The sequence below is a fragment of the Trichomycterus rosablanca genome, chromosome 8, assembly GCF_030014385.1.
Source record: "Trichomycterus rosablanca isolate fTriRos1 chromosome 8, fTriRos1.hap1, whole genome shotgun sequence".
In the NCBI taxonomy this organism is placed as follows: Eukaryota; Metazoa; Chordata; class Actinopteri; order Siluriformes; family Trichomycteridae; genus Trichomycterus; species Trichomycterus rosablanca.
The window spans coordinates 41,633,819-41,658,818 of NC_085995.1; the positions used below are offsets into that span (position 1 = coordinate 41,633,819).

Below are 25,000 nucleotides of genomic sequence, written 5' to 3' on the forward strand. Positions count from 1 at the left end.
ATTTGGGTCAATAAAACCAATAAACATTAAATCAAATTGTTTTATTTTTACTCACAATCGCAATCATTTGTACTGTGTAAAAAATCCAGGAAGAAAATATTAATGAACTGAATATAACAGTAAGGTGGTGCAGCAGGCTAACACACCAGCACATCAGGTCTGAGCCCCAGCTGTGCTGCCATCCTGGCCGGGTACTCAGCAGACATTTCTGGCCTTCACCGCTGCTGCAACAGCGACACCTACTGTCTGGTTCAGGGATTGTCGGGGGGGGGGGGGGGGGGGGGCACGCTGAGTGAGTACCGTGTTTATTGACATTTAGCAGACGCTTTTATCTTCAGCGACCTTTCGGTTACTAGTCCGGTACCTTATGTCGGAGGGACCGGACATAACCGGCGAGACACCATCAACCCTCCATCAAGGCTCCAATTGGATAAAAAAGGGGTGAAAATTCTTTACAGACTAGAGTTAAGGTTTAAACCCAGGTTCCCAGATCCCTGAAGCTTTGCAGCATCCACACTACCTGCTGCACTGCCATGTTTTACATTTACATTTACATTTACATTTTCGGCATTTAGCGACGCTTTTATCCAAAGCGACTTACAGCACTGTGACAGTCTACAGTCTACAGCAATTGAGGGTTAAGGTCCTTGCTCAAGGGCCCAACAGTTTGCAACCTGGCAGTGGTGGGGCTTAAACCAGCGACCTTTTGGTTACTAGTCCAGTACCTTAACCAGTAGGCTACACCTGTGTTCCCCCATACGTGCTGAGATTTACAGGTGTGAGGAGGCAAGTACTGACCTGCAGTTCTTATCAGCAAGCGAGGACCAGGTGCTGCCAGCAGAGGTGGCCTGAGTGCACGGGGGACATGAGTATGTCCAAACATGGGTCCTGAAATTCATTCTGGTCACCGCCTGTAAGTGTTTGTGTTTCCTCCGGGTCCTCTAGTTTCACCCATGTCTCAGAAACATGCGGAAGGTGGATTGGCTGCTCTACACTGTCTCTGTGTGAGTGAGGATGTCTTGTGCCCAGTGTTTCGGCGTGGCCCCTGATCCACTGTGACCTTGACCTATCTCTGTTTTACAGCTCATCAGCCAGAAAACATCAGATGTTATTTCTAATGTGTGAAGTCAAAATGAAACAGACAGATTAGAGACTGAGATCCTGTCAGAGCACCAACCAATCCACCTGCTGCATGATCACACTGACGGGCACGGAACACAGAGACCTGAATTTATTATAATTATACAGAAATACATCAATACAAACACCAATCAGACAATTATATATTATATTATAACCATTTAGTTATAAAGAACATCAATTTATTTGAATTAATTCCAGTTTTAACAGTAAATAAAAGTAAATAAAACAGATTCTCACCGGCTAATACAAACACCTTCACTTCACTGTTCTACTGTATTCTTGTAGAAATACATCTTTCATTTCTAACACGTGTAAATACAATAAAATAAAATAAAGAATAAAGTTGTTAAATTAGCCGGTTAGCTCGGTAACTCGGTTTGTTTTGATGTTTGCAGATCGTTACCATGGAAACAGCAAAGCCGCTTTTCATTGGTCCAAACTGAACACGTGACGTCCGAATACTAACGGTCCTGATCAATACTATCAAACACTGTGATATAAGTAATATATATATATAAATACATGTTTATAATTAAATGTAGATGTTTTAGAAATGAATATCAAACATAATGTGGAGATTTACCTGTAATCTACACCATTAATTCTGGCAAATACAGCATGATATGATTATAAATGTATATAAATACTGTATTCATGTATTTTTAACTATTTAGATTATTTAAATAAATAAGTATTTCAATTGTCCTTGTTATTGTGCAACTTTTGTCTGTTTTAATCCCTTTTATGTACTATTTTAATTTAAATACCAAAATAATTATTCTTATATGTTTTACATTTACATTTTCGGCATGTAGCAGACGCTTTTATCCAAAGCGACTTACAGTATACAGTCTAAGCTATTGAGGGTTAAGGGCCTTGCCCAAGGGCCCAACAGTGGCAACCTGGCAGTGGTGGGGTTTGAACCAGCGACCTTATGATTACTAATCCAGTATCTTAACCACTAGGCTTTAACTGCTCTTTTATTATGAAATATATGATATATATATAATATAATATGACATATTTTATAATATATTATATTATTATAGTGCATTAAACATTGTGTTGACTTCAAATCAGAACAGTGATAGCTCAGCGGTTAAGGTACTGGACTAGTAATCAGAAGGTTGCTGGTTGTTGGACCCCTGAGCAAGGCTCAGACTGCATTGTATTTGCTCACTGTGGATAAAAGTGTCTGATTAGTACAATAAACATTTGGAGCATTTAGCGGACAATTTTATTGCAGACGCAATTGAGGGTTAAGAGCATCGCTCAAGAGCCCAACAATGGCAACCTGGTGCTGGTGGGGCTTAAATCAGCAACCTTCTGATTAATCTATGTAAATCTTATGTAAAATGTGATGTGTATGTAACATTTCTTAGCTGAATAGAAATTAAAGTTTAAAGTTTAATTGTTTTGTGTTATTCAGCATTTGTAAAGGAGTTACATTAAACACAAAACAACATAAAACATCACACAAACATTAATACAGTCTGAGCTACAATAATCCCGTCTTTAACAGCTTCAGGTGTTTTTGTTTGTTCGTTGTTTGGTTTGTTTCTTTCTCTTGACGGTTTGGGTCACATTGCTCTCAGAATTTAGGAATATTTACCTGTGGAATATTTCTAGTCCCACTGACCTTCACACAATTCTAAAACATTAACAGAGTGTTCATTCTATCATTAAATTCTGATTTAAATTCTAAACCCCCCCCCCAAAACTGAGTACAATTCCTCTGCTGTATCACCATCCCCACACTGGCAGAGGAGAGCCACAGACTAGCATCTCCCCTCTCATATGTGTGTAAAGCTTCTGCCCACTGCTTTAGATTAAGTATGTTAGTGGCCCATTTAGACAAAATTTAAGATTTGACAGTTTGGCTTGGGATTGGTGTTTTCATTTGTTTCATATTTTGTCAACCAACAGCAGTGCCTGAACTTAAAAATGCTATTTTGACTTTATAGGCACAAATTCTCATAAACACACTCACAATTTTGTGGGAAACTCTATATGATTTTCCATGAGTTTGGAAAGGAATGTCCAGAAGACTCATGGTCAGGTCTTTATAGACTTTCAGCCATATATTGTACATTAAAGTACAGTACATTTGATGGAATCTTGGATTAATTTAAATGTACTCTTAATAATATATGAAGTTAAGTAAATAATAATAATAATAATAATAATAATAATAATAATAATAAAATAATAATAATATTTTTTTTAAATAATAATAATAATAAAATAATAATAATAAAATAATAGTAATAATAATAACAATAATAAAATAATAATAATGAAATAATAAAATAATAATAATAAAATAAAATAAAATATTACAACATTAACAAAAATAATTAACAATAATAATAACAATAATAATAATAATAATAATAATAATAATATCAACATTAATAAAAATAATAATAATAATAATAATAACATTAATAACAATAATAATAATAATAATAATAACATTAATAATAATAATAATAATAATAATAATAATAACATTAATAATTAACATTAACATTAACATTAACGATTATAATAATATAATAACAGCAACATTAATAATAATAACATTAATAATAACATTAATAATAACATTAATAATAACATTAATAATAATACCAACAACAACATTAATAATAATAATTATAACAATAATAATAATGGCAATAATAAATGTACATTATATTCATTCCTCCAAAATGGGGATTTGTATGTGAGCGTATCTGGCAACCCGTGGTTAGCGTGTAGTCTGTGTGTGTGAGTTGTTAGCCTGCTGCTAAAATAAAATGCCACCTAAAGGTAAAGGAGGTAAAGGTGCCAAGGGTGAGTAGTGAGTTGTAATTAAAACATGTTTAATAATATTAATACCTCATTATTGTTATTAATTAATTATATTTTGTTAATGTTATTTTCTCAAGACAATTAGGTAGCTAGCTGGCTAGCAGGCTAAGTAGCTCAGGTACAGTTAGCCGGTGCTAACACTGATTAAAGCTAATGTTTACATTCATGCTTTAATCTTTCATTGAAAATCACTTTTATTTATTTTAATGCATTTTTCCCACAGTTATTTGCACCTCTTTATTTATTTAGTACTTTGTTTGAGTATCCTTTAAGAAAACAGCTCTGAGTCTTCTACAGTATAATAATAATAATAATAATAATAATAATAATAATTAATGAGACATTAAACACTTAGGATGGGATCTGAGATCTGAGATCATTCCTCCATACAGAATATCTCCACATCCTTCAGGTTCTGAGGTCCATGCCCTTGGTCTCTCCTCTTCAGATCATCTCCCAGGGTCTCTGTAGGGTTCTGGATCAGGATACTGGGATTATTGGGTCAGAACCTCAATTCTGTGGTCACTAAAGTACTTGTGTTTGGTTCTAAGGTTTTTTTTTGCTCATCATTCTGCTAAAATATCCAACCACGGCCCAGTCTAAGCTTTGATTTAACATCTACTGGTACTTGATGGAGTCCAAGATGCCATGAATCCAAACAGAGCAGCCAGACGTGACAGATCCTCCACCACACTTCACAGTGGGATGAGGTATAGGTCAGAGCTTGAGTTCATTCCTTGACAGTAGAAACCTTTCCATAATACTTCTGGTCATGCAGATATTTTGACCCCAAGACCTTACTGGTGTCTATAATTGACCCAACTGGGGACCTTGATAACATTTCTAGCCACTCGCAGCATCCTCCTCACCGTGTGTGTGTGTGTGTGTGTGTGTGTGTGTGTGTGTGTGTGTGTGTGTGTGTGTGTGTGTGTGTGTGTGTGTGTGTATGTGCGTTTGTGTGTAAGTGTGTGTGTGTGTGTATGTGCGTTTGTGTGTAAGTGTGTAAGTGTGTGTGTGTGTGTGTGTGTATGTGTGTATGTGCGTATGTGTGTATGTGCGTTTGTGTGTGTGTGTGTGTGTGTGTGTGTGTGTGTGTGTGTGTGTGTGTGTGTGTGTGTGTGTGGTCAGTACGTGGTCAGTACAGACCTGCTTCCTCCTCCAGAATGATTCTGAACATCTCAAGCTGCTGTAATCTCCATCATTATCCCTCTGATGGTGGAAATCATTTCAACTCTTTATTAGTTTCTGATTTGTGCATCTCAGTCACCTCTTGTAGAACATCACTGATGTATTTTAGGCTTTTTCTCAATTAGGTCCCTGTGTCACCTCAGATTTATACCCCGGTAAAATCAGACATCGTGTTTCTAATCACTCAGGTGAACTTTTAAACATGAAGTATGAATTGTAGAAGGATACAGGATGTTTTGTTGATATTTTCCAGGTTGTATTTTGTCTCTGTATGTTTGATGGTGGTTGTACTGGTTCTATAACTGACTGTACTGGGGGAACTGGGTTAGTTAATGTGCTGTAAGTAAACAGGGATGATTTATTTATTTGATCAGGTGGTGACAGCGGAGACTCGGACAAAAAGGAGAAAGCACAGAAAGGAGGGACGGCAGTAAAGGTAAACCTTCACTACAATGTCTATCATCTAGGTGCTCTTACAGGTGTACAATTACTGACTGTTACCCATCTGTTTAGCACACAGTTTGTAACCCCCCTTTACTCATGTATTAATAATTAAAGCCCTGACTGGAGCTGGATCATGTTTAAGCTCAGCAGGAATGATTGATGAATGACTAGCACCAGGTACTTGGATGAGATCAGTTGGTACCTGAAGCTTCTCTGTAAACAACCCAGCAGTTTAAAATCTCTGTACATTCTCATCTGTAATAAACAAAGTGTGAATATTATTTATTTATAATGAATAAAACAGTGTAAGCTCTGCAGACGTCACATTCATGACGTCTGTGTCACTCTGTTATCATATTTATAAATATTTCTTCCCCAGATTTATCTTTGACGTGAAAATGAAAAAAAAAAAAAAAAACAGAACATTTTGGCAATTACAGCAATTATTTATGCTATTATTAATTTTTGTATTATTATTATTAATGTTGTTGTTATTATTATTATAATAAATTTTATTGTTACTATAATAATAATAATAATTATTAGTAGTATTATTATTAATGTAATCTTTATTATTATTATTATAATTATTAATTCGATTATTATTATTTTAATTCTATTATTATTATTAATTCTGTTATTATTATAGATTTTATTGTTGTTGTTGTTGTTATAATTATTAATTCTATTATTATTAATTCTATTATTATTGATATTATTTTTATTGTTGTTGTTGTTGTTGTTGTTGTTGTTATTATTATTATTAATTTTATTATTATTATTATTATTATTATAAATATTAATTCTATTATTATTATTATTAATATTTTTATTATTGTTGTTGTTTTGTTGTTATTATTATTATTATTATTATTATAAATATTAATTATATTATTATTATTATTATAAATATTAATTCTATTATTATTATTATTATTATAAATACTAATTATATTATTATTATTTATAATTATTATTATTATAAATATTAACTTTATTATTATTATTATTATTGATATTATTATTATTATATTTAATTATATTATAATTATTATTGTTATATTATTATTATTATTATCATTATTATTATTATCATTGTTATTATTATCATTATTATTACTGTTATTATTATTATTGATATTTTTATTATTATTTTTAATTCTATTATTATTATTATTGATATTTGTATTATAATTATTATTGTTATATTATTATTATTATTATTATCATTATTAGTATTATCATTGTTATTATTATCATAATTATTACTGTTATTATTATTATTGATATTTTTATTATAATTATTATATTATTATTTTTATTATCATTTATTATTATTATTATTGATATTTTTATTATTATTATTGATATTTTTATTATTACTGTTATTATTATTATTATTAGTGTTTCCATGATATCGAGAGGTAGACGGTGGCTAACAGTGTGTCATTAATCTGAAACGTTAAACCCGTTCTGTGTGATTAATGTAATTGATGTAATTGAGTGGAGCAGAATATAATACTGGCAGGATTATTGTTGTGTTCCATAATAACATCAGTCTGTCGCGTTTACTGAACATAAACATTTAGATTAAATCTGTAGATCTGATCTGAGACCTCTGACGTGATCTGATTGGATCAGACGTGATCTGATGAGTTTAGCAGTGATCTGATTGGATCAGACGTGATCTGATGATCTCAGATGTGATCTGATTGGCTGATTGTGTTGTGTACCTGTGCAGGTGCGTCACATCCTGTGTGAGAAACACGGTAAGTGTATGGAGGCGATGGAGAAGCTAAAATCTGGAGTGCGCTTCAGTGAGGTGGCATCACAGTACAGCGAGGACAAAGCCAGACAAGGGGTGAGAGAACATACAAAACCACACACACCCACCATACAGTCACTGTAGGGCCAAACTGCATTCCAGCAGGGGTGTTGGGTTCACCTTTATTATAGACGGGTACATCCAAACAGATCAGTCCTGAATGAAGCCTAAATAGAGCTCTACTGAAAACAGTTTAGGGAAGGTCCGGTGGTTCCTGCTCTGCACCAGTAGATGGTGTTATTAGACCTGCTCTTGCAGACATTATTCTGGTTTATCACCATCCGCATTTTTACTGCGTTTTACAGCGTTTACCCTGCAAGAGTCAGTCTGCACCCTGCGTAGCACCAACGGGTTTTGCTATATGATGCCTTTAGATCTTTACTACCCCACCACAATGTTTAGATGTTCTGGTGCTCGGGCTGTTTGCTCTGTGTGTGCAGTTTGTTTGATGTTATTAAAACTCTTTGTCCTGTTTTATGCTCCATTGTGCAGCAAAACATCGAGGCTCCAACCGACTGTGTTATGTAAACAAGCATCAACATGCAGGTTCCTGTATAGAATCAGCTCATCTTTATTACCCCCCCCCCCCCCCCCCCCCCCCCCAGCACAATGAGCATTAATTACAATGGCCGTGTGTGTCTTTCACACATGATTGGGGTAACACTCCAATGACGGCGTTGTATGATGGTGAGAGATGTACTCTCAGGCCCCCTCCCCGGTTCAGAGATGGTCGTTCCCTCTTCACGTAAATGGCCTCTTTGACTCCACGTTCAAACCAGCGTTCCTCCTTGTCAAGGATCTGCACATCTTCATCATTAAATGAGTGGCCGCTGGCTTGCAGCTGAGTGTAAACCGCCGAGTCCTGGCCAGAAGAGGTCGATCTTCTATGTTGGGCCGTCTGTTTCGCCAGTGGCTGTTTAGTTTCCCCGATGTACAGTTCCCGGCAATCCTCCCAGCACCTAACAGCATACACTACGTTACTCTGTTTGTGTCGAGGAACCCGGTCCTTAGGGTGAACTCATTTCTGCTGTAGGGTGTTCTGGGGTTTGAAAGCAACTGAAACCCGGTGTTTGGAGAATATCCGTCTCCATTGTTCCGATACTCCCGCCACATACAGAATCACCACCGCGCTTAGACCGCGGTTGTTCTTCTCCTCCCTTCGATCCACTGGAGCTGTGTTTGGGCATTTTTCCCGCTTTCCCGCATTTTTCCCGCCAGCGGCCACTCATTTAATGATGAAGATGTGCAGATCCTGGACAAGGGGGAACGCTGGTTTGAACGTGGAGTCAAAGAGGCCATTTACGTGAAGAGGGAACGACCATCTCTGAACCGGGGAGGGGGCCTGAGAGTACATCTCTCACCATCATACAACGCCGTAATAGGAGCTATACCCAAATCATGTGTGAAAGACACACACGGCCATTGTAATTAATGCTCATTGTGAATTACATATGGACCTGATCACCGGTTCCATTGTTATGCAGTGGGCAGTGATCGGTCGTTATGCAAATCAACTGCATATAAGGTCGGGGTATTCAACACCAGCTCAGACTGAAGAAGTCGCTCGGATTGAGTGACGAAACGTTTCTCTACAACAAACTTGTGTCCAGATGAACTGATTCAACTTTGTGGATTTGTGTTAATGGATTATTGAGCATGCATCAACACACCACAGTTTTAGCTTACTAAGCTAACACAGCGCTAGCACGCCAGCTAACGTCTCCCTCCGTGTACCGAAAACACTTAAACTGTCCCTGACGCCCCAATATACAAATAACCCACACTCGTATAATTACACCTTTATACAGATTACACATCAACCAGAATGTATTTGCATGTGAAGAGAACTCTGTTGGTTGCTCCGCATCGATTCGTCCGCCATGTTTGTAGTTTTCTGTGAGTAAAGTCGTGCCGCACTGAATGCTGGGATTGATCTTCAGCGCTGAGGAGGCGTCGGACACTCCCTCGTCATTCAGTCAGATCATCACTCAGAATTAAGAACCTCAGTAGGAGCATTTTAAGGGAGCTAAGGATTTAGACACGCCCTCTTCTCGGGAGTGTAGAATGATGGGAAATGTGTCCGTGTAGAGGGAGAGCTAGGTCATAGAGTTTCACACAGACCCCTGTGAGTTGTCAGTTTTTCTGGGAAGGCTTTTCACATGATTGTGAAGTGTGTCTGTGAGAATTTGTGCCCTTGTAATTTAAAGAGTGTTGCCCTGGCTGATCACCATGTGCCCTGGTACTGCCCAGTGCCACCTCAGTCTAAACAAGCCCAGGATCAGTGCAGGGTAAATAAAGCAGCTGATCGTGGTAACATGATGACTGTGTTATTCAGAGCTCTGCGGATGTGACGCTCGTACCCAAACCCGTCACCATTATCAATATTATTAAATTATTATCACCTTTATTATTAAATTATTATTAATCCTCTGTGACTCAGTGAGTCAGACTAATTAATACATAATTAATACACCTGCCTGGTTAGCCGTCAGCTCCTCACACACCCTTATTCTGTATTTAGTCAGAATTTTATCTGTTTATCTGTTACGCATCACTTCCTCCATCATGGAAATAAAGAGCTGCTGATCTCTGCTGATCTTTCACCCCGGATTATTTTAGAACATCTTTACCCTCATATCAGCTCATCTACACCATACCTGCTTTATCTGCCTTCTGTTCATTCATCTGTTGTTCATAGATAGATAGATAGATAGATAGATAGATAGATAGATAGATAGATAGATAGATAGATAGATAGATAGATAGATAGATAGATAGATAGATAGATAGATAGATAGATAGATAGATAGATAGATAGATAGATAGATAGATAGATAGATAGATAGATAGATACTTACTTCATTTATCCCAAAGGAGATTTAATTACATTAAAAGCTTTAACACCGGTGTTGTTCTGTTGCACTATAGTTTATAGCGTGACACCCTATGACCCCTGTTCAACTGCATCAAGGGTTCAGTATTGTTCCTTTGTTAAACGAGCTACATCTGCAAAGAAATGCTTCAGAAATAGGCTTAACATTTGATTAGGCTCTCTTGGAAGTTCATGAAACTTGGAAAGCATGAGTCTACTCTCCAGATCCCTTCTGATCCCTGGGTAACAGTGCACTACTTCACTGTCCTAGTAGGTCACTGGTTCGAGCCCTGAGCAAGGCCCTAATTCTCAAGGTTTGCATTGTATTCAGTCACAGCTGAGTTGCTTTAGATAAAAAGAAGCTTCTAAATGCTGTAAAATGTTTAATGTTGTAAATAAATACAGTGAATTGGTAGAAGACAGTTAACAGAATTGTTACGTTACACTTAATTGAGCTCTATTGAAGATCATGGATCATTTAAGACGTGTCAAACTCGAGGCATGTTATGTGGCCCGCGAGAGCTTAAAAGACGTATGATTGTCTTAAAATACACGGTAAAATCCTACATAATCTGCATCTCCCACAATGCATGCTGATTTTGTGTCCCGCCACTAGATGTCGGTGTTTCTACAGCAGCGTATTAACTGAGACGGTTTTCCAACAAGTGATGCTGAGAAATATTTACAAATCATCCCAAAATGTACAAGAAGAGAAAACTGAAGCAGAAGGAGGAAATTTAATAAAAGATGTAAAAGTGAAAACAAGTTTGTGCTTCAGGAAGAGAAAGCGGTGCGTCTCTTGTGTTAGGAGGCGTGTCTGTGGTAAAGGAGAACAATATACAGTGTATCACGAAAGTGAGTACACCCCTCACATTTCTGCAAATATTTCATTATATATTTTCATGGGACAACACTATAGACATGAAACTTGGATATAAGTTAGAGTAGTCAGTGTACAGCTTGTATGGTAGTGTAGATTTACTGTCTTCTGAAAATAACTCAACACACAGCCATTAATGTCTAAATAGCTGGCAACATAAGTGAGTACACCCCACAGTGAACATGTCCAAATTGTGCCCAAATGTGTCGTTGTCCCTCCCTGGTGTCATGTGTCAAGGTCCCAGGTGTAAATGGGGAGCAGGGCTGTTAAATTTGGTGTTTTGGGTACAATTCTCTCATACTGGCCACTGGATATTCAACATGGCACCTCATGGCAAAGAACTCTCTGAGGATGTGAGAAATAGAATTGTTGCTCTCCACAAAGATGGCCTGGGCTATAAGAAGATTGCTAACACCCTGAAACTGAGCTACAGCATGATGCCCAAGGTCATACAGCGGTTTTCCAGGACAGGTTCCACTCGGAACAGGCTTCGCCAGGGTCGACCAAAGAAGTTGAGTCCCCGTGTTCGGCGTCATATCCAGAGGTTGGCTTTAAAAAATAGACACATGAGTGCTGCCAGCATTGCTACAGAGGTTGAAGACGTGGGAGGTCAGCCTGTCAGTGCTCAGACCATACGCCGCACACTGCATCAACTCGGTCTGCATGGTCGTCATCCCAGAAGGAAGCTGACGCACAAGAAAGCCAGCAAACAGTTTGCTGAAGACAAGCAGTCCAAGAACATGGATTACTGGAATGCCCTGTGGTCTGACGAGACCAAGATAAACTTGTTTGGCTCAGATGGTGTCCAGCATGTGTGGCGGCACCCTGGTGAGAAGTACCAAGACAACTGTATCTTGCCTACAGTCAAGCATGGTGGTGGTAGCATCATGGTCTTGGGCTGCATGAGTGTTGCTGGCACTGGGGAGCTGCAGTTCATTGAGGGAAACATGAATTCCAACATGTACTGTGACATTCTGAAACAGAGCATGATCCCCTCCCTTCGAAAACTGGGCCTCATTGCAGTTTTCCAACAGGATAATGACCCCAAACACAACCTCCAAGATGACAACTGCCTTGCTGAGGAAGCTGAAGGTAAAGGTGATGGACTAAACCCAATTGAGCACCTGTGGCGCATCCTCAAGTGGAAGGTGGATGAGTTCAAGGTGTCTAACATCCACCAGCTCCGTGATGTCATCATGGAGGAGTGGAAGAGGATTCCAGTAGCAACCTGTGCAGCTCTGGTGAATTCCATGCCCAGGAGGGTTAAGGCAGTGATAATAATGGTGGTCACACAAAATATTGACACTTTAGGCACAATTTGGACATGTTCACTGTGGGGTGTACTCACTTATGTTGCAGCTATTTAGACATTAATGGCTGTGTGTTGAGTTATTTTCAGAAGACAGTAAATCTACACTGCTATACAAGCTGTACACTGACTACTCTAAGTTATATCCAAGTTTCATGTCTATAGTGTCGTCCCATGAAAAGATATAATAAAATATTTGCAGAAATGTGAGGGGTGTACTCACTTTTGTGATACACTGTAAATGTAGATATACGTTATACATGTACAGAATCAATTTGGCATTTTGACTCCAAACACAGAGCTAGATATGCTAGAAGAATTAAAAGACGACTGCAATCACAGCAGGATACGTTACAATAGACCCTTGAGGGCCACCATGATGCAGACGTGGCCCTCGGTGAGAATGAGTTTGACACCCCTGGTTTAAGGTTTTGGGTATATATTTACACCTGCCTGGGGTTTGGAGACTGAACATGTTTATTATATTAAACCCCATTAAGATTTTGTTGTTCATTTACGTATTAAACTTTAGTCTTTACATTAATCTGTTACTGTATTAAAGTCAAACAGAAAAAAGCAATTAGCACCAGGTACTTTTATTAGACAAGTTTACTTTATTAGAATTACAGATATAGATTTAGCTTAGCACTGATGCTAATTCACATTATTAAACTGATTCAACAATTCAACTTACAAACACATGATCAAAATCATATTAAAATCATCAAACTTCATATTTTAAGGACGTTATGATGTCAGTGACTGCACTGAGCGAGGTTTATCCTTTATATTATATATAAATAAAAGTAAAAATGTTTATTAGGAACGACTGAGCTGTTATCTGTTGTGTGGCAGGATCTGTTTTCAGACTTTGTTGGAACACGATCACTGATTTATTTACTTGATTGGATGATGAGAGGCTTTATAATCTCCAAAGAGTCCGAACACCCAATCAGACATGGTGATTTGTTTCTTTACCTTTGTCAGGGAGACCTGGGCTGGATGACCCGAGGATCGATGGTGGGACCGTTTCAAGATGCTGCGTTTGCGTTAGCAGTCAGCACGATGGATAAGCCAGTATACACAGACCCTCCGGTCAAGACAAAGTTCGGCTACCACATCATCATGGTCGAGGGCAAAAAGTGACCTCTGTACCTGACCACATCACACGGCTTTTCTCTTTTAGCTTGTTTTGCAGCGTATTCATTTTTCTTACAATAAACGTCAGCCATTTTAAAGCGTGTACATAAAAGACAATAAAACACAGTGAATTAAGATCATTTTGTGTGGTTTTACTTTTAATTACTTATAAATAATGAACTGTATGCTGTGGAAGAGAAGACTGGCAGGAATGTTAAAGGCTAAAGTGATTTTGATTTCTGAATTGATTGTGTTTATATATTTCAGAATTGAATTGGTTTGGTTTGAATGTGAAGTGAAGAGTTGGGTGGGAGTCTAAAAGACAAGAATTAAGGATTGTGTTGGTTTATATGCACTAAGAAGCTCAGAGACGGATAACTCCGGCTTTTATCAGTGGGTGTGGCCAAAACAATTACATTCAGTAATTACGAGGAGTGTCCACATACCTTTGACCATATAATGTAGATAAACCGGCATTGTGCTTTATTGATCCTTGAAGAGAATGTGTTTGAATACAGGAACATTCCAAACTCCAGCTCTAACTAGGACACCTAGTGTTACCGTGTCGAGTGTTTATACCAGTCAGAACTAACTGCTGGTTAATAATAAGTTAAATCCAGTAAATAAATCCAGTGCATGTTATGAAATGTGGGAGTGTTGTGGTTAAATAATGGTGTAGAAATGTGTACAGGGTGGTACAGCTCCTAAAGTGAGTGCTGCACAGCATTGTAGTTCAAGGTAACCTGGGTTTGATCCTCACCATGGTCACGGTGTGAGTAGTTTTTCATGTTCTTACTCAAGTCTCTGTGGGTTCTGTCTGTTCTCTAGATTCCTACACCACATTGGCACTGGGTGTTTGTAAGTGAATATGTTCTTTGCCCCACAGTAGATCCTGTCCAAAGTGCATTTCTGCCTTTCATCTGGTGATTCTGAGTGGTGCTGGGTGATAACTCTGTGATAATTGGACATTCCGTTCATTAGTAGACACTCATTTTTATCAGTCGTGCCACCTTCACCTCTCCATGTGACATTTGAAACGTCACCACAACCTTTTACCTGCTTTACACACCAATATCAAATTATAACTCCTATACAAATAAATATATAACCTACAAGTCAAGGAGCAGCGGAAATCACTAATCAACCAGGTCTGATTCATCCTGGAACTCTTATCACTGATCTCAGATAAGTTCTGTTTTTACTCAGTTTAGATCAGTCCATCCAGATTTCCACATGACATTGTTGATCAGAAATAAGTCGACTCATTTTACTAGCAGCACTAACCATAGAGTGATGCTGGAATTTGAATACTCACCCTGTTTTTCTTATAAATGTGCTACAGAATAGTTTCCTTCCTCTGGAGCGTTTAGGTGAAATGGATGAATAGAAATGTGACCATCACAGGGTTTGTAATGTTGGGCAAATGATTTTGAAAATTTAAGTAGGATATGAAGTGGATTTACGTTTATAGGTGCAGCATTTAGTGGCTGTTCTTCAGAATGACTGTGTTCTCAGTAAATATTTTCTGTAGAAAATAGACACCAGTCTAAGAACACAAATTTGATAAATTCCTGTTAGAAGAACAATTTTATGTAAATAAGGAGATGATGGTAAGTGCAGGTTTCTTAGTAAGAGTTGAAAAGTTGAAAATAGCCTTGATGCTCGTCCTCCTTGAATCTGAAAAGGTGGCTCAAGACAAGCCAGATTTGTACTTTGTACTCTTAGTGCTCTAAGGTAAGTCAGGGCTGTTTTTGGTAGATTTTTTTTTGCATTTTTGTAGTCAATCAATATAGTCTTGAATTGAATGTGGGCAGTTATAGCAAGCCAGTGAAGAGAGAGCCATGGTGGGGTGATGTGGAAGCTCTTGGGTAGATTGAAAACCTTGCAGAAGTCTGATGGTGGACATGGAGAGACCCACCAGGAGAAAGTTGCAGTAGTCCGGCTTCAAAATGATAAAAGACTGACCAAGAAGCTGAGCAGCTTTCATTGGGAGGAACGTCCGATTCCTCTGGATGTTGTAGACAGAAGCTGCGCGATAGCAGACTTTACTAGGGTGACCACACGTCCGCTTGTTCCCGGACAGGTCCTCTTTTTGGACCTAAAAAATGCGTCCAGCCAGGATTTATAAATCACCAAAAATGTCCAGGCTTCGGCTTCTGTAGTCTGTGTGCGCTATTCTCTGTGTGTTTGTGCACTGATTTCACTTTTCTGTTTAGGTCCCACCTTCTCGCACTTCTCTTAAAAATGCCCAAACAAAAATATTCACAGTCAAGTTACAGTAAATTTCTGTGTTTTTGTTTCGGTCGGGATCCTCGGGAAGCAGAATGCACGACCTGCAAAGTGTTAAATAAAGGTGCCACTTCAGCAAAACACAAAACTGAAGCTAAAGGAGAGAGATCAGCAGGTCTCTCTATTACTATTTTATGAGATCAGGTAAAACAGAAGATGGAGTTTTTGCATTTCACAGCAGCTATAGAACAATTGATGCAACCCCATCACCCCACCGAAACCTCCACCTAGTGCGGGTCTCCATCTGGCTCATGCTGCCATCATGCCAAGTGTCTTTTTGTTTTGAAAACCAAAATATGGTCACGTTAGGCTTTTCATAACCACAGAGATTTCATATATTTTAGCCAGGTGTGACTGGAGTGTTAACAAGCGTAATGTAATACCTCAAGGAATAAAATCAGCTCTATTTTACTATAGTAAAGATTAAAATGATGAGCTGACATGATAAAGTATGAACCACACAACCTGAGGTGAAGTGCTTTAATAAATGAATGAATGAATGAATGAATGAATGAATGCCCTTATTGTCATTGTTTAAAAAAACACAACATAATTTTCTGTGTAACTCCAAGAAACATTATATTAACATCATATTGTGGGTCTGGTCAAGTAACGAATATACATCTGTGTGTCCAGCAGCATGTAAAGAACAGGATATTGTGTAATCTTGATGTGTTCATGTGTGATTAATTCAGTATTTATTTATTTAGTTATTATGATTTTAACATCATGTTTTACACTCTTTGGTTCTGGACAATTTAGTGTCTCCACTTCACCTCACTTGCACCTCACTTGTCTTTGTACTGTGGGAGGAAACCCACACAGACACGGGGAGAACATGCAAACTCTACACAGAAAGGACCCAGAATGCTCCACCTGGGGATTGAACCCAGGACCTTCTTGCTGTAAGGTGAAGTGCTACCCACCGAGCCACCCAATTATTATAGTTAAGCTTAAAATGATGAGCTGACATGATGAAGGATGAACCAACACAACCTGAGGTGAAGTGAGGTGAGGGGCTTTAACATCATATTTACACCTGTGTGTCCAGCAGCATGTAGAGAAGAGGATCTTGTGTAATGTAGATGAGTTAATGTGTGATGAATGTATAAAGATGATTAATAATCCTGATCTGTGTGTTTAGATGATCGGGTTTATCATTAAAGTGACTCAGATCCGCATCACAGCCGCATTTGAAACCTCCACGACCGTCCTGCTCTCCTCTGATTGGCTGAGAAAGATGGAGTCAGATGACGTCAGCGCGGCTGCCTGACGTGACTGGGAGAGGTAACTCTCGGTCATTCAGAGAGTGTCGCGAGCGCCGGCACGCTGAGAGCTTCACATCCTGACGGTGAGCGCGGCTTTATTTCTCATTATTATTAACATTATTCAGCTCTAAAATCACTCAGTTGATCAGTTTCAGTCAGATATGAGCTTATTATCAGTGCTGGCTTTGATACGGGCTGTGAGGTGAGGTTTAAATGAGAGAAGTTTGTCAGGCTGAGGCGGCGTAATTATAAAGGATGTGCTGTTAGCTTTCATGCTAATAATTTACCTCAGCTGAGGAGACAGGATGACCGATTTCAATCGAGTTTATTTAATTATTAAATATATAAATATATATGTGTATAATGTTATTCTCGGTTAGATAAGGAGCTTCTTTCTCTCAGTCATGTGATGATGATGATGATGATGATGATGATGATGATGGTACACTGAGCGATAACCGCCGACCGTCGCGCATCCTAAACCACCGTCTTTAGTCGTGACGATCAGTCGTGGTCAGTCAGTGACTGATGTAACCCAGATACGACCACACCACACACACAAGCAGTAATTTAACATCCCAGTCTCTCCTTATACATTATAAAACAATGAATATCCGCCTGCATCAGTGTGGAATAAGGTGCAGATCCAGGGTTACAGCTCCACATGTATCTGTGTTTATCTGGATTCTCCTCCCTGTTTCACTTTTAAACTTGTGTTACAGCTCCAGCTTCTGAGAAATGGTGAGAATCAGAATCAGCTTCTCCCAGAGTCTAAAATGCTTCTGGTTCAAAATAAAGCTTAACGTGGTTTAATGTAGTAAAAGAAGGAGACAGGAGCACTAAACTTCTCTTCATTATTACTGCTCATAAGTTCCTCCACTAATCACATTCCTCACTCGCTGTTTTACTACAGTAAGTCACGGTAAAAGCGGTTTTGTCACTTCTCGTGTGAATGCGCCGGTGCTGAAGGGAATACGGTATTCCAACATCGAGCATCTCCAGCATTAAGAAGCGTCAGGAAGCAATAAAGAAGTAAAACTAAAGTGCAGCTTTTATTGTATTTTTATTGATGTGTAACTGTTAGTAATTGTATTTCAGTGTGTTTATATTATATTTGTGTTATTTTCAGTGTTTAAGTGTCAAAAACAACCTCATTATTTTACATGAGACTAAAATATCTGCAGCTCCACGGGACCATGGACGCATTAACAGGTTCTCCCAAACATCCTTATGTGGAAAATACCTCGAAACTCAACGTCTTTTTATATATATATATATATTTATATTTTGTTTATGCATTTTCTCCCTTTAAGGGCGTCCAATTCCCCGATTGCGTCACGCTTCCTCTCCACCAATGCCGATTCCCGAGGCTAACCCACGCCCCCTCCGACACGTGGGCAGCAGCCGTATCACCTACACTTTGACGAGTGCAGTGCAGCTCAGCGTTGTGTACAGAGAGACGCACCCTGAGAGCACTCTCTCCTCGTCTCAGTGCCATCAATCAGCCAGTAGAGGTCGTAATCGTGTCAGTCATGAGAGAGAGACCCCATCCGGCTTAGTCCCGCCCATATCCAATCGTTGTTCATGTGGCCGCTCAGCCCACCCGGTAGGCAGAGCTGAGAGTCGATACGATGTATTCGAGATCCAGCGTGTGTTTTTACCGCTGCGCCACCTGAGCGGCCGAAACTCAACGTCTTTAAAACTTGACGCCACTCCCAGACTGACTGATGATGAGATTAAAGGTAGCGCTGTATAACAGGTAATTCTGATCCCTCTTACAATAGCAAGTCTGTAATAGATGGAAAACGGTCAATAAAGAATGGACGCTCCACGTGATCGTCTTTAATCAGACAGGAACGCTCCACATGAACTGATGAATTATGGGTAAGCAGTAACGACCTGTCCTGTCATGAATGGAACCAGAGTGTAAAACATCACGTTATAATCATGATAAATAAATAAATAAATATAATCAGACACCGAGTACGTATGATATCACAGCATGACTGGATTTAGAATCGTGTGTATTTTATCACTTGTGTTTAGATGCTGCAGTTTACTCAGTAAAGATAGGACAGGCACGTCGTATAAAACTGTTTTACACGAGCTGAGGACGGTGTGTCCGATCAGGACCGGAAATGCACATTTCCTATTTCTACACGTGTAAAGAGAAGCACTTCTGTAAAGCTGGGTGCACCACCGATCGTTTCTACATTAACTTCAACCTTCACTTTTAAACACGTCTCCTATAATCAGGGGCAGTGATGGTATAACTTTATTGCTGCTCATTGTTAGGATTATGGGGTGAGTTTGAGGGTTTCATTCATTTAAAATAAACAAAAAAACCAGTTCTGTGTTTCATTTTACTTCATAATAATAGTTTCAACATTATAACAGTTTAATTTAAGCAGCAGTTTAGTCATTAGTACATGTTAGTATCTTCTGTCGTTTGTAATTTTAGTGTTTTAATGACGTCTGATCTGAGTTTAATGCTCGTATTGGTACAGTTACCATATCAGCGTTCCTCTCATCTGATAACATCAACATTAGAGATTTCCTCTCAAAACAAGACCTTGAGAACTTGACTGGACTAAAAACTCCAACTAAACAGAACCAGAAAACGGGACCAAATCCAGATTCCTTTAGATTCCTTTAGACTCGGGATCTGTCTGATATTCTGATGCAGTATAAACCCTGCCGGACTCTCCGCTCAGGAGCGACAGATCAGTTAGTGATGGTGCTGAAGGTGCTGAAGCAGCTTTTAGTTTCTTTAACACTTAGAAGTGAAACTAACAGCTGCAGAACGACGTTAAAATCAGCCACAACGATCAACACGCGACATTTCTAGTGACTGAACTACTGGTGCACGTGTCACTTTAATCTACTTTAAATTTCTAAACGTACATCCAGCTCTTATAATATTTCATTATTCATTTATGCTGCTTAACTCTTTCTACCTTAATCGTTCACTTTTGCTACCAACGTTGTCTTGGCACGACTCTGGTTGGATCTTTGACCTCCTCGTTTGGCAGAGTTGCCGGTTTCCTGGATCCCGGTTAGGTCGAGGACAGGGAGAACCATTACCAAACTTGTGTGTGTGTGTGTGTGTGTGTGTGTGTGTGTGTGTGTGTGTGTGTGTGTGTGTGTGTGTGTGTGTGTGTGTGTGTTGATTGTGATAAAAGTTCACTGTATGGAACACCGTGACCATGCCTCGTTCTTCTAACTAAGCTCTGAAACGTAGATGACAGGACTCTGCTCTGTAAGAGGGAAAATGTGGGGTTTTTTGATTTAGTGAAGCCTCGGTATGATTACGTAGCGTGATCTGCACTGCGTTCTGTCATTAGGGTTAAAATATTGTGATGTTTGAGTCGTATCGTCCACCCCTAACTAAAGGACCCGTATGATTCTGGCTTCGTTCAGGTTGTTGTCAGGATTAGGGAGATTGTGTTAAGATGATTAGTGTAAAGATAACAGGATGCAGGCGTGTGTGTGTGTGTGTGTGTGTGTGTGTGTGTGTGTGTGTGTGTGTGTGTGTGTGTGTGTGTGTGTGTGTGTGTGTGTGTGTGTGTGCGCTCGTACCTGGAGCGTCTGATGATGTGGTGTGTGTGGGGTGAGCTGAGCAGCGTCACATCATTGGCTCCTGCGCTCACGCTACTCGCTGGCCTGACCCGGTCATTTAGGACGGAGAAACCGCGTCTCTGACCTGAATAATAATGACGGACTGATCAGCCCTCCATCATCAATGTGTTTTATTGTTTAGATAAGGGTCAGAGGTTATTCATCACAATCAGTGACCTGGGGCATCGGGAATTTTATTGGTATATGATATATATTAATCTACAACCCAAATCAGAAAAAGTTGGGACAGGATGAAAAATGTAAATAATAAAAATATAAACACAGAGTTTCTTACACTGACTGACGTGTATTTGATGTCAGACAGGATGAATCTGAGATATTTCATCTTTTATCTGCTCAACTTCATTTCATTTATTAATAAACATCCATTCCTGCATTTCAGACCTGCAACACGTTCCAGAATAAGTTGGGACGGTAAAGCATTTACCACTCTGTAATGTTGTCGTTCCTTTTCAACACTTAAAAGAGGTTTTGGCACCGAGGAGAGCGAGTGATTTAGTGTCTCAGCTTTTATTTTATTTTATTTTAAAAGACCTGAATTCTGATTCATCTGACCACGATCCACGTTTCCACTGTGTGATGGTCCATCCTAGATGCCTCCGAGCCCAGAGAAGTGGACGCCGCTTCTGGACATGGTTACCATGAGGCTTCTTTTTTGCACAGTAAGGTGTTAAGTATGATTAGTGCAGTAACTCTGTATTGTAGAGCTGATAAAGGTTTGATAAACTAATCCCTCACCCATGTGGTTATATCAGCTAGTGTTGAGTGGAGGTTCTTGATGCGTCTGAGGGATGGAAGATCACGAGCGTTCAGATTAAGCTGCACCCTCCACCTTTACACACTGAAATTCCTCCTGATTCCTTGAACGGTTTAATGATATTCTGCACTGTAGAGGGAGAACATGCAAATCCCTTCCGATCTTTCTTTGAGGTTCATTGTTTTCAAACATTTGAATCATTTTCTCACACATTTGTGGACAAACTGGATCCTCTGATCATCTTTACTCATCAGAGACTCTCAGCCTTTCCTGGTGCTGCTTTTGTACCAAACCATGATCACAATCACCTGTTTATAATCACATCATTATTTAGCTGTTTCACCTCATTACTAGCACTAAATTACCCCCGTCCCAACTTTATTTGGAATGTGTTGCAGGTCTGAAATGCAGGAATGGATGATTATTAATAAATGAAATGAAGTTAAGCAGATAAGAGATGAAATATCTCAGCTTCATCCTGTCTGACATCAAATAAACGTCAGTCAGTGTAAGAAACTCTTAATCACCGTCACCGCTAGGTGGCGTCTACAGGAAGTGTGGTAACTGACCTACAGTAACCCCTGAGGAGTGGATGAGTTAGAACACTCGGTCAGTAAGTGTGTTTGTGTAGATTTTATAGTGAATTATGCAGAAGAATGAAAGATAAACGTTCAGTCTGAGTGGAGGAACTAAATGGTTTTGTGCTGCAGATGAACGTCCTGTTAGATTGGAGCAGAAGTTACAAGATGTTTAAAACTGATTAAAACCGGATCTGCAGCAATAACAGGACCGTGTGAGCGAGGAATGATGGTGTGGGACTGATATCATAATAATATCTGTGTCTCTTTTTCCATCAGGTCACGTCTCAGACCAGCGTGTCAGGCACAACCTGAAGTACCAGAAGATCCGTACAGCAGAAGAACCTAAAGCTCTCTCGGGCCTGACCTGCACCCTGTCTGTAACTTCCTCTTCGGTTCATTAGAAATGGATCTGGGCTCCGTTCTTCTGATCCCCGTCCACGTGTTGGTGTGGCTCTACTCCGTCCTGAGCTTCCTGCCCTGGTACTTCCTCACAGGAGCCCAGAAGAAACAAGCGCTGGCCAGGCGTGTGAGGGCCAGACCCACCCGCGGTCAGGTGGAGGGACCGTACCGCTCCGTGGACCGCTTCCACTCCCTGGCGCAGATGGACCTCCCCGGGACGGACACGCTGGATAAACTGTTCCATCACGCCGTGCGGCTCTTCGGCCCGGCGCCCTGCCTGGGAGCCCGGACGGTCCTGAGCGAGGAGAACGAAACCCAGCCTGGTGGGAAGGTCTTCAAAAAGGTAGACGGCCACGCCCGCCTCACATTTACACCCATTCACTATGGATATGGCCTAGTAACTCATGCTCCCCTCTCAGATGGGTAAGGGACTGGACTGGTAATTGAAAGGTCACTGGTTCAAACCCCACCTCTGCCAGGTTGCCACTGTTGGGCCCTTGAGCGAGGCCCTTAAACCTTAAGTGCTTAGACTGTCACAGTACTGTAAGTCACTTTGGATTAAAGTGCTGCTAAATGCTGAAGACGTGAATCTGGTAGCTCAGTGATTAAAGCACTGGACTTGTAATCAGAAGGTTGCTGGTTCAAGCCTGGGGCCCTTGAGTGAGGCCCTTAACCCTAAAATGTTTTAGGTTGCCTTGAACAAAAGCATCCGTGAAGTGTTCATTCATTCAATCACTGTCTGTTTAAGGTTAAGGTACTGCACTAGTAATCAGAAGGTCACTAGTTCAAGCCCCACCATCGCCGAGTAGCCACTGTTGGGCCCTTGAGCAAGGCCCTTAACCTTAATTGCTCAGACAGTATGCGGTCACCTTCCAAAAACATGCAGAATGTGGATTGGCTACTTCAAGTACTTTGAGTGAGTGATGCTCAGATAAATAGGTGCTCCGTACAGTGTGTGTTCCCAGGTGTTACTGGACCCACTGTGACCCTGACCTGAATGATTGTGTTTGAATGAATGATGGCTTCTTCATTGTTGTAACGGACTAAATCTAATGACCCATCAGGAATATAACTGATATAATAACTCTGCACTACTGACCTCTTGCACTATATAGCCAAAAGTATGTGGACGCCTGCTCCAAAACCGTGTGCGTTCATACTGAATCGCTCCGTCTTTTCCTTGTAGCTGTAACTGTGGGAATTTGTGCCCATTCAGTCCGGATGTTGAAAGAGACGTCGAGTTCACCCCAGAAGACCAGGGTTCAGTGTGTAGATAAATCAGGTCTTTATGGATCTCACTTTGTGCTCAGGGGTGTAGTCATGCTGAAAGAGGAAGGGGACTTCCCCAAACTGTTCCCACAATGTTAACAGCATATCATCATTTACCTTATATGGAAGTCATTGTTTTAGAAAGCTGTTAGCAACGGATGTGGCAGAAGTGACTGCATTCAATCATTCTGAGGGGCGTCCACATACTTTTGGCAGCATTTTGTTTTATTCTGTGTTACCTCTATTAGAGAGCACACACACACTCTCTCACACACACACACACACACACACACACACACACACACACTCACTCACATATACACACACACTCACACTAGGGCTGCAACTAACGATTATTTTAGTGTCGACTAATCTGACGATTATTTATGACATACCCTCCACCTCTGCCTTAACATAACAAAACTCTGTTACGTTATTTAAGTTCCAATATCAAATTAAAATAATGACCCATGAAACATGAATATGAAACTTAAGCTTGATAGTTTAATTAAATATATTTGAAACATTAATACACAATCCCAATAAAAAAAATTAAATGAAATAAGAAAGCTTTGGGCGGCATTAGAAGCTGTTATGTTTCAGAAGTTATCACTCTGGAAGTCAGAAACATTTATAACATGTGGTTGAGAAACATGTGAACGCTGTCTGTGAAGATCTCAGCCATCTGAGGGGAGCATGAACCTCTTCTCATCCACACTCCATCGCTTAGTGCTATTAATAGAAAGAGTAAAAGAGAAAGCTGTATTAATGATCACAAACTGAAGGCTGTGTATCATAGTTTATTACAGATAGTGTACCGGCTATGCCGACTAAACCATAACGGGTTAAATATCTGAACTGAATTATCTGCTGAGCTAACTAGCTATCATTAAGTGGAGGAGGTTTATTATTTAGAATGAATGCTCTCATTAACGAGAGCAAAAAATATGGAAGACGAGACAGGGTAACGTTAGGCTATAATGTTATATAGTTATATAGCGTCATCATATAAATGACTGATTAACTATTGCACTTAATGATTTAGCTAGCTAACAAACCTGAAAAATAGCGATCTCTAGTTCTAGTTAAAATATGAACAAGTACTCTAGGATTAACAAACATTAACTACGCTGGTTAAAGC

The 25,000-nt window shown here is 39.5% G+C and overlaps 3 protein-coding genes across 4 annotated transcripts in view; 2 read left to right on the plus strand and 1 right to left on the minus strand.

Annotated features, from left to right (window-relative positions):
- The window catches only part of nek12 (NIMA-related kinase 12), a 5,988-nt gene extending 4,466 nt beyond the window's left edge, over window positions 1-1,522 (minus strand). Inside the window, exons 1-2 of one of the 2 annotated variants that reach the window (XM_063000219.1) lie at window positions 1,381-1,522; window positions 799-1,114 (exon numbers count right to left, since the gene is read on the minus strand). The gene's annotated coding sequence lies outside the window, so the exon portion shown is untranslated. The remainder of the gene's footprint in view (window positions 1-798; window positions 1,115-1,380) is intronic. The other variant, XM_063000218.1, reaches the window with a different exon arrangement.
- Window positions 1,523-3,885: 2,363 nt separating this feature from the next.
- Window positions 3,886-13,792, plus strand: pin4 (protein (peptidylprolyl cis/trans isomerase) NIMA-interacting, 4 (parvulin)). Its single transcript, XM_063000220.1, has 4 exons — window positions 3,886-3,981; window positions 5,562-5,623; window positions 7,373-7,492; window positions 13,505-13,792. Exons 1-4 carry the CDS (start codon window positions 3,945-3,947, stop codon window positions 13,661-13,663), a joined length of 378 nt encoding a protein of 125 aa, XP_062856290.1. The 5' UTR covers window positions 3,886-3,944; the 3' UTR covers window positions 13,664-13,792.
- A 3,466-nt stretch (window positions 13,793-17,258) lies between these two features.
- acsl4a (acyl-CoA synthetase long chain family member 4a) overlaps window positions 17,259-25,000 on the plus strand; it is a 20,632-nt gene continuing 12,890 nt past the window's right edge. Inside the window, exons 1-2 of the mRNA XM_063000918.1 lie at window positions 17,259-17,297; window positions 22,468-22,933. Of these exons, the coding sequence (XP_062856988.1) occupies window positions 22,595-22,933 (339 nt within the window). The 5' untranslated portion in view covers window positions 17,259-17,297; window positions 22,468-22,594. The remainder of the gene's footprint in view (window positions 17,298-22,467; window positions 22,934-25,000) is intronic.